The sequence below is a fragment of the Elaeis guineensis genome, chromosome 12 (genome assembly GCF_000442705.2).
Source record: "Elaeis guineensis isolate ETL-2024a chromosome 12, EG11, whole genome shotgun sequence".
Classification (NCBI taxonomy): domain Eukaryota; kingdom Viridiplantae; phylum Streptophyta; class Magnoliopsida; order Arecales; family Arecaceae; genus Elaeis; species Elaeis guineensis.
The window spans coordinates 4,385,530-4,396,085 of NC_026004.2; the positions used below are offsets into that span (position 1 = coordinate 4,385,530).

Below are 10,556 nucleotides of genomic sequence, written 5' to 3' on the forward strand. Positions count from 1 at the left end.
AAATCCTGTAGACCGCGACAAACTGAGGGGAAATGGCTGTCGATCCACGGTGCACCACGAGAAATCGAGAGAAAATGCTCGCTCGATCCATGCGGATCCTCGTGGACTGTCGGTTCACACGCTACACGTGGACCGTGTGGAAAAAATTCACGCAGGCCGCGCAGCGCACGCTCGCATGCGCACCTAGGCCTGTGCCGCGCTCCGCGCACGTGCGCGTCCGCACATCTGCGCGCTTGCCTCCGTCGGCCTCCACTACTTCGGATTTTGTGCTATCTTCAATCAAGCGCATCCCTTTCGTTCGAACTCCGTTTGGAATGATCTTGGGCTTGTTAGACTCCGTTCGTCATCGCGAACCTAGCTGTGGATTTAGTGTGGACCGAATTTCGAGACGTCAAATCTTAATATAGCAAGACTTTTTTTTGGAGAAGGGGATGAGTGCACCAAGGGAGGGGAGGTAAGACACCGGCAATGGCGGCGATGGCCTACAACCTCCACCGTCGTCGTAGGGGGGATGCGGGGGAGATTGGATGGGTTCGCAATCACGGGCAGGGAGGAGAGGGGTAAGGTAAGGGAAAGCTGAAGCTGAAGTGGAAGTGGAAGTGGAAAGGGGAGGAAAAGAGCATGGTATATAATATGGTATTGGAAGTAGCTACCTGTCTCTCGGTTGATAAGATCTTAAAGGCCTCAAAAGATCTCTTGGGCGCGGCAGCGGTGATGCTTTAGCCACGGGCGTCGCAATGGGACACTGAGCATTCGTGTTTGGATTTAGATAATAGTCTATCTTACAAAATGCTTGCCCAGCCACAATTGAAGCTCGGCCGGTGTATGTCAGGTGATTTTTTTTTTTTTTTTTTAACTCTCTCTTACCACAGGTAAATGAGATAGTTTTTGGAAGATCACCAACCATGATTTTTTATCTTTTTTTTTTTCTTTCAAATGCTTTTTAGAACCACAAAACTATAGCCACTGCTTAGTAGCATAACAAGACAAATGAATGTAGATCTTTTATTTACCTATATATAAGCACAGATATCAAGATTATGCTTCCATCATTACTGTAGCATTATTTGGTGATAGTGATGTGTATGGATCCTATAGTTCTTTGAAGACATTAAAATTTTAAATGGAGCATTGTACATAAGATTTATCTGGCCCCTTGATAAGGATGACACTGACATGCATAAATCATATTGAGGTATTTATGAATAACAACTAACGTGGCTTTGAATGTGCTTGGTGGCCTAGGAAAATTATCTGCAAAGCATGATGGTTAGGAGTTAGGACTTGCTTATATATAATTGATTTAATATTAGTTAGCATCATTCTTTTATCATCTAATATATATTTTTTAAATTAGCATCATCTCTTTTTAAGGGGAATTGATAAACATATATGACTTAGATTTATATTAAATTTTTGTAGGCCTTGTAAGAGTGATAATTGCTCTTGGAGTGGAATGATATGTTACTCTTCCATAGAACAATAGCTTCAAATATTACATATAAAGTCCCAGGTAATAAAAACTATATAATATTATATCAAATAATTCTATTTCTTGCTTCTAATATGTGTTTTTTTCTACCAAAAAAAAATGTGTTTTTTAAGTTATAAATTTTTAATCATTAGATGTATATGAGATTAAATAATTAATTTTCATCAGTATCTACACTTACATTGAAAAAGATTATTTGATTCAAAATAACTTATCTACGATGGAAATAGAAAAAAAAAAATCCCATGCATCGCATGGGTAATATGCTAGTTATTACAGCATAAGCATTTACCACCCTTTGACATGGCTACCATGAAGAAGCCTTCTACTGTGGAAAAATGCAAAACAAATATCCCAGGAATATTTGGCTGTACTTCTTAAACCTTAGCGGGCATAACTAGGATCACAGATCAGTAGGAATTCTCTATTGCCTTTTTCTTTCACTTACTAAAGGATATATATTAATTTCCGCTTCCCCTATAAAAGAACAACTTAATAAATAAGATCGGTGAAGCTGCTACTTTTACTGGTACATATAGGAAGAATAGAAAATAAGGCAGGCAAATTAATCCGGTCCCAGAGTCATTGATAAGCTCACATGGCCTCCAGCCTTCATGAATGGTACTCCGAGTCATAAATATGACCTGTAAACCTTTTCTCATCCGATCTGGGTCCTGTTTCTCCATTTTAGATTTGAGTCCTTATCTTGGATCAAATGATCAATCTGCGGCATTTCCAGATGCATGCCCGCTCTACTAAAGATTCAGTAACAAATGAGCGGAAGATGAGTTAGATGGCATCAGCAATGAAACAAGATAGATACTTATTCTTGGAGATATATTTAAATGCCACCGTTTTTGCGGTTAGAAAGGAACTTTAGGAGCTAGGTAGCAGCACTTGCATGGCAATGCCGTTGCGGTGGATGCACGGGAAATTAAGGAGGACGCTGCAGCAGTAGAGAGGAGCATTTAAACCCGCGAACAACTGCTCATGAAGCCAATAAATGCTCCCTCCCAACCAAACCGTCAGCGCCCTCATCAAATCCACTTCCATCCCCCCCTCTATTTAACCACCCCCTCACCACCATCATTCCACAGTACCAAACATTCGTCCCATCCTGCTCCTCCCCTTCCCAGAACACCCCTCGCCATGGCAGTAGAGAATGGGATGCCGGAGGAGGCCAAGGCCGAGAGCGTTAAGGTCATCAACAAGACCACGGTCTTCCCCGAAAAGAAGCCGGAGAAGGCAACGTGCCTTTTGAACACTTTTGACCTCCCTTATATAACGTTCTATTATAACCAGAAGCTTATGTTGTATAAGGGTGGGGAGTTTGAGGAGAATGTGGGAAGGCTGAAGGAGGGGCTGGGGAAAGTTTTGGAGTATTTTTATCCGCTGGCGGGGAAGCTGAGGCAGGACGAGGAGGGGGTGCTGGTGGTGGACTGTGAGACGCCGGTGGGAGCGGAGGTGGTGGAGGCGGCGGCGGAGGGGGTGGCGGTGGCGGACTTGGCGGAGGGGGAGGCCACTGGGCTGCTGCAGGAGCTGGTGCCGTACACCGGCGTCATGAACCTCGAGGGGCTCCGACGCCCTCTCCTCGCCGTGCAGGTGACCGCCCAACGAGATCTTTTTACTTTTATTCCTGAAATGCCCCTACTCTAATTAAAATTATTTTTTTCCTGAAATACCCCTTTCTTTTTTTTTTTTTCTTTTTTTCTTTTTTCTTGGTGAATTGTACTTGACTAGTTTAATGAAATTAGAAAAATGATAATGAGAAATATCACGAGAAAGCTTCTAGTTATAAGCATTCATACCACAGTCATCAACAAGCTTAACAAAATGGCCCACCCAACCAGTAGCTCGTACCACCATTTTCCTAGAATCCCTCGTTATTCCCCAAAAAGTTTTAAAAAAAAAAAAAAAAAAAAAAAAAAGAAGAAGGTATGGGTGGTTTGGAACATTGCCTGATAGGCTGATATAGGCAAAAAAACCTGCTATCGAGGATCAGGAAATGATATCTAAGAAAATATTGATAAAATTTTAAATAAAATGATATCTTGAATGAATCATTCTCTAACCGGATATGCTATACTGTCTCAACTGGTGGTCTCTCTAAAATAATTATCCTTTCTTTTTTTGGTAATATAAAATAAATATCCTTCAACTGCCATGATAGCAGCTGTTTCACTTTGGATGACAACATTTGCATCTACATATATGCCAAAGTTGTAAATATTTTCTTGATTTCTAGGGCTCATGTACAAGGCAAGTTTCATTAGCCAAAAATTCAGATAAAATCTTCTCTTCATTAATTTTTGGTATTCTTTTGTAAAGTATAGGCCCAAGATTGCATGTAAGTAAATAAAAACTTGCTATGGGGGTTAAAATTATTTCCTACATTTGAAGATGTTAAGGATCCACATTTAGCAAGTGGTGGGTGTTTGTTAGCGATGGATCATTTAAAATTCAAGTTATATGAATCTCTTATCGCCGGAGTTGTAGCCGGAGTTGGTAGGTGTTTTTGACTGATATCTAACCATATACATCCATCTGAGTTCTATGGTTTTGAGGTGAGGTGCGACTACAACAGCTCTCTAAATCTTAAAAGTAATTTTATTTCGAGAATTAGATCATTTTTAGGGGTTTGTTTGAATTAATTAAGAGTTTGTTTGGATGGATAGGCTAAAAATTCCGTTAGACTCATAAATTGAACTAGTAAAATTAATTAGATAATAGATTTATAAACTGGGCTAAATCTAGTTCCATCACTATGCAAAATTAGTTTTGAAGTGGGCTGGCCCAAATTTTATGAGGAAAACAAAAAAAAAAAACTCAGCCTATCCTCTTTTTCTTTCTACGGATTCAGACCAGCCTACTTCAAAATCAATTATGAATACTTACGGATATAGGTTTAGCCTAATCTGTAGGTCTATTATCTAATTGATTTTACTGATCCAACTCACGAATTCAATGAGATTTTAGCCCATTCATCCAAACAGATCCTAAGTTTGTTGGGTATCCCTTGAGAAGGATTTTATTAGTACATGATCATATCAGTATAGCCAACTGGTCTTGATGTGGTTGTGAGGAATATTGTATATTAATATGAGCCTCTGGCTTGTTGCAAAGAGAAGAAGGAACGTTGGATCAGTGGTGAATGGCTGCTATTAGTTTTTCAATTGTTTGACAGTAAATGTATAAGGTTACTAAATACTTCTATTCTGCTATAATTAGTAAGTTACACCTACCAAGGGACTGCCCAAATACCTAATATACAAACACTGTGAGTGCAAGGCTTCACCATACAGCGAATTAGGCCTCCTAAATCGTGGCAACAAAGGATCTCCAACGGAGTTGAATATAATGTACAATAGAATTCCAGATCCATTATTAGATGTTGCAAGTAAAGCAGTTCATTCACATCAAAAGAAAAAAAGTGATGCAGTTCATTGGTTCATGTAAAAGTGATCATGTGTTAAAATACAGTTATTAAAGCCCACCTACGTCATAGATGGCCCCCAATAGGTACTCACAAACCTCTTTCCACCACCATAGTCCTAAATTATGTCCAACAATTAATTATTTGAGAGATCTAGCATTCTTAGCCTAGCCAACCTCATATATTATTCATATCCACTTAGATGATTATTCAATTAACTTTATTTTCAGCTTGATTTGGAATATCAATACATGAAAGGAGCACCTCGTAGTGGAAGCAATACTACGAGTGTTAATATGACATGATTAGGTGCTCATATATATACTTAAAAAATGACATTATTATTGATTCCCAAAGATGTTGTAAGGTCATTTTTAACTTCTTCTAATTGTCTCTTTGTAATTTTTGAATTTTAGTTGACAAGGAAATTTTGTACATGTACCAAGGGTTTGTTGCTAGGCCTGGTTAGGTTGCTCCATCAACCCAAATTTTTTAGGATAATTTTTTCTGTTTCTACTCACAAGATTCCAACTGATTTTTGAGGATATAACGATCTCCCGAGATCTCCATAGAACCCCATCCAAAAGCTAATATCTTTAAGGGAACTTCTACTTTTTCTATCAACATTGGAGTTGCATCTTCGGACAAAAGAAGGATTCACCTTCCTTCATGCGAATCCACCATTGAATCATCCGTTGGCTATTTTAAGATGTGTGTAGATAGAGGAATGATAGCATTCGGAACGTTTTGAGATCTGTGTAGTAGGTGATCGTGCTTTGAGATCTATGTGGTGGGTGATTGGATGGTGGATTTGCACGAAGGAAGTGGAAATAGTGAATCCTTCTTGGACCAAAAATATATTTCCAATCCTTTGTTTCAATGACCATTTATTTTCTAATCCTTGCATATAAAACAATACAAAGATGTGTAAAACAAACATTAGTGTGCTTATAAGTCTTGTATATAGACTGTTTCAAAGAATAAAAGGTTAATGTTTACCAAAAAAAAAAAAGAATAAAAGGTTAATACAACTTGGTTTGGCTTCAATTGCTATCATCAAATGGCAGTGAAACGAACGGCCCCTTGTGTGGTCAACATATCCTTTGTGCACTCCTTTCCATTTTCTTTTCTTTTTTTTGCTTCTTTTTTTTTTTTTTTTTTTTTTTGCTTTGAGATGTACATCTGGAATATGGAGATTTCAAATCAATGCCAAGGGCAGGACCCCATCATGTGGGCTAACAAATCCTTGAGCATGGCCTTCCAAGCAGACAGTCACATACCAACTCCCCTCTGCAATCATTCAAGCAAGCCATAATTATGCCTCTGCAGCTTCTACATGCCTGCATGACCTATCTCCTTGACTTTGGTCCAATGGGTTAACGCCCTTCTTTTATGCAGCAATTTAGTGTTCTTAAAGGCACCCTTTTTTTGGGGTGGGTGCCACATCTACCGGCCCTCGAGGTTATTATCCCCTACTGCTTTTTTGGTTGAGGTGGATGCAAAAATTACTACGTACCGAGTTTTTTCCATAGCCTACATGTAAGTTAAGATATATTGTTATTATATGCAAAATATCTCCATGTTAGTTTAATTAGTCAGAAGCTTATGCATGACTCGAATGTACAGGTCCCTGAATTTAGCATCTGAATGAACTCTAATTTTTAGACATGCCAGGTTTTTTCTGTTTCAGTATGTGTATAATGGTGAGACCATCATTAGTCCTCAAAAAAAAAAAAATACTTAGGTTGTGTTTGGTATGTTATCGGACAATCTGGGAAGATAATGTGGATTGCTTCAAGAATCCATTCTTTTACGGGTAAAAAATTTATCTGAGAATCTATATCTTTTTAGGTAACTATTTTTTAAATAATATTTAGATAAAAAAATAATTTATCTATGTTCTTTTACATATAGAAAGGAAAGTAGCTTCGGAATTTATTATCCATATTTTTTTACATTACTACTATCCTGGATAAATTGATAAAATTTATCTATATTTCTCATGATATCCTTTATGCTTTTTAGTTTGACAAGTTATTAAGCATTGAACGATGAAGACATTGAAAATGAGGATGGACATTTTAGGTACAGCATTAAATGCCTACTTTACTGTCTGATGGAAAAATGATTTAGCCACCTCCTAGATAGAAATTTTTTTTTTTATTTTATGGGTAAATATTGTCCATGATAAAGTAACTTATCCATTTTGAAAAATGTGAGAACATGGGTAAGTTAGTCAATGAAAGAATTGATCAATTTTTTTATGATATTTACTTAAAAAAGAACGACCCCTAAAGATAGATTGCCATCATTAAATTATCAGTAATGTTGATTATTGTGTTTGGTACATACAGATAATGTTACAGTAAAATTACTGAAAATCTTGATTGTGCATATTTAGTATGACAATTAGATTACCGGTAATATGAAATCAAAATTTTAAAATATCCTCAATAATTTTATCTTGATGCTTTTTTTTTCTTATGAGAAGTAATAGGACTGAGTGAGTATGGTGGGTCGAGGGGTGTAGAAAACTGCAAGCGCTAGGGGTGGAGAGGGGGTGAGCGCACGTGGAGCTATGGAGGTGATAGGGACAGGCATGGAAGAGCCACAGGAGGTGATCGGGGATAAGAACAAGAATCACTGGCAGACAAAGGGAGATGGAGGAATTGCGGGTCGGAGGCACAGAGAGGGGTGAAGGAGAGGGTTGGGCAATGAATTTTGTGTGATTTTTTTTAAGAGATAATTTTGTCTAAAATTTTTATTACAGTATTGTTAAAGAAGTGATAATCTGCATAGCCATTTCTCCTCAAGACAATTCAGATTGCCTTCCATAAGGTAATTTAGATTGTCAAGATAATCTAAATTATCATCCAAAAAGCATATCAAATATAGTAATTCAGATTATCATATTAAATTATTAATAATCTGGATAGATTGTCCGCTACCAAATATAATTTTAGATTTTTAAAAAAATAAAATCTTCTTTCCTTCGGGACTATATTATCCATTATAAAGATCTGTTATATTGATATCATGTGATTTGGCCAACTCAACAGGCCAATTGACACCCTATTAGTTATTTACTTATTTTCAAGAGATTCTAGTTTAGACTTTTTATTCTCTGACTATTTAGATATTTTTCAGCAAAAACATTACAAAATCATGGACACAGCAAAGAGTTCAGATCCCAATGTGTTCACATTAATTCTTATCTCCCTTCTTATCTTTCCCCTCATTAATCAGCTTCCAAGTTTTGCTCACTCTTGTGACATTTCGTCGAACACCCACAGTTCACCAAGCTCAAGGACGGCCTGGCCATCGGCTGCGCCTTCAACCACGCCATACTGGACGGCAACTCCACCTGGCACTTCATGTCCTCCTGGGCCGAGCTCTGCCGTGGTGCCCCCTCAATCTCCATCGCCCCCCTCCTTGACCGCACCAAGGCCCGCCCCACCCGCGTCCCCCTCTCCCTCCCCGCCTCCCCCCAAGAACACGAGCTCGCCGACCCCAACGGCGCCCCCAAACCCCTCCTCGCCAAGCTCTTCTCCTTCTCCGGCCCCGCCGTCGACCGCATCAAAACCCGCGCCAACGCCAACCTCCCCCCCGACGCCAAGCCGCTCTCCACCTTCCAGTCCCTCGGCGCCCACGTCTGGAGCGCCGTCTGCCGCGCCCGCACCCTCAAGCCCGACGACCTCACCGTCTTCGCCGTCTTCATCGACTGCCGCTCCCGCGTCGAACCACCGCTGCCCGACGCCTACTTCGGCAACCTCATCCAGGCCATCTTCACCGTCACGGCGTCGGGCCTTCTGTTAGCCAGCCCACCAGAGTTCGGCGCCAGCGCCATCCAGAAGGTCATCGACGCCCACGACGCGGGCGCCATCCGGAAGCGGCTCGAGGAGTACGAAGCCAAGCCCAAGATGTTCTACTACTCCGATGCCGGGTTTAACTGCGTGGCCGTGGGGAGCTCGCCGAGATTCAAGGTCTATGATGTGGATTTCGGATTCGGGCGGCCGGAGCGCGTGAGGGGTGGATCCAATAACAAGTTTGATGGGATGGTGTACTTGTACCCCGGGAGGGAGGGGGGCAGGAGCATAGATGTTGAGCTTACGTTACAGAAAGAGGCCATGCAAAACCTGGAGAAGGATGGGGAGTTTCTCATGGTTGACGCAGCTTGATAGGGAAAGTTCCTCAAGCGTTATGTGCTTTAAAATTCTAGTAGTAGGTCTCGCTTGATGATTTGTTGTCTTCTATTTTCCTCCATGTTAGGGGGTATATGTCTATGTAGCTTGTTTAAGGACATGTTCCTTAGTAGTTATGTTGATGTGGGACCTCTTCTTAGAAGTTATGTATATGGACTAGTAGCTATGATTTGGGACCACCTAAATCATAATTCCATTGGACATGAATTTGATTGCACTGTTCCAGTTTGGGGCCTTGGATTTACGTACGTTTCAAGCATATTGCATGGTACTTTGCAAGCAAGGAATGAAACCAGTATAGTAGATTCCGATCCATCTTTCACTTGGAGAAGTAAATAATTAAAGAAGAATTTTGAAGTCATGTGTAATGCCACTATCTCTAACAAGCAGATGCGTGCTATTCTGGCTGCTTATGCTATATTACCCTTTTTTTTTTTTTTCCCTTTTTTTTGAGAAAACATGGATTAAAGTCCTTCGCTGCCAGTTACATTACATCCTAGTAAGTTTTGACAAGATCCAAATGCTTTTTGTTTACATACATATAAATGATAGAGTGGTCCCTAGTGTCGTGAGACATTGGCACCTAGATAATTCCTCATTTATATGAAGTTGATATGATGGATCAAACAGGATTCATTTTAACATGGATTAAAGTCCTCTGCTACTAATTACATTACATCCTCGACCTAGTAAGTTTTGACATGATCCAAATGTTATGTATATATATATACACACACATATAAATGATAGACTGGTCCTAAATGCCTTGAGACATTGGCGCCTAGATAATTCCTCATTTAAATTTGGGTGATATGATCGATCAAACAAGATTTATTTTATCAAAAAAAAAAAATGAAAATTTGCATGTCATTTTGAGCAAAATTTTTCTTTTCTTTGCACCCCTCCCTGTACGATCAAGCATCAGCTATCGATGGTGGTCCAAGATTTCAATACAAGGTCCAATGAATTAAAACAAACCAACTCAAAATAGCTTCATGCATTTCTTGTTTTTTTGTTTATATTAAGAAGATTAAGCATCCTAGGTCCCTTCATTTTGTTATGTCTAAGGGAGCTTGAAGGTCTGTCAAAAATTTAAGAGCCTCGTTGTGGTGGACCCTACCTTTGGGCCCAGGTTGACGAAATTGTTTAGGAATTATATATAGAAAATTACAGACTTTAAATAATTTTCCTACAATCTTTTTCTATAGTGGAGTAAATTGATAAAAAAAGATTGATCCACAAGAAAACGCAAATCCGCGCACCAACCACCAATAACCATAACTGCATCGTCATGGCTCAGAAGATAACTTTTAAATAGATCCCAGAAGGCCAAGTCATTAAGTTTGTACGATCTGATACCAACTACATGTCATCACCAGTAACTGCTAATTTGTCAAAATGAGGCTAGATTGGGCTAATATTATGAGCT

At 39.4% G+C, this 10,556-nt stretch overlaps 1 protein-coding gene across 1 annotated transcript; it reads left to right on the plus strand.

Annotated features, from left to right (window-relative positions):
* Positions 1-1,632: 1,632 nt before the first annotated feature.
* On the plus strand, positions 1,633-9,330 carry LOC105055610 (BAHD acyltransferase DCR). The gene is made up of 2 exons (XM_010937488.4): positions 1,633-3,094; positions 8,219-9,330. Exons 1-2 carry the CDS (start codon positions 2,483-2,485, stop codon positions 9,101-9,103), a joined length of 1,497 nt encoding a protein of 498 aa, XP_010935790.2. The 5' UTR covers positions 1,633-2,482; the 3' UTR covers positions 9,104-9,330.
* The last annotated feature ends 1,226 nt before the right edge of the window (positions 9,331-10,556 follow it).

Coding starts and splice junctions, on each gene's coding strand:
- LOC105055610 (XM_010937488.4), top strand. CDS start 2,483: ATGAAGCCAATAAATGCTCCCTCCCAACCAAACCGTCAGCGCCCTCAT. Junction 3,095..8,218: donor GCCCTCTCCTCGCCGTGCAG/GTGACCGCCCAA, acceptor GAACACCCACAG/TTCACCAAGCTCAAGGACGG.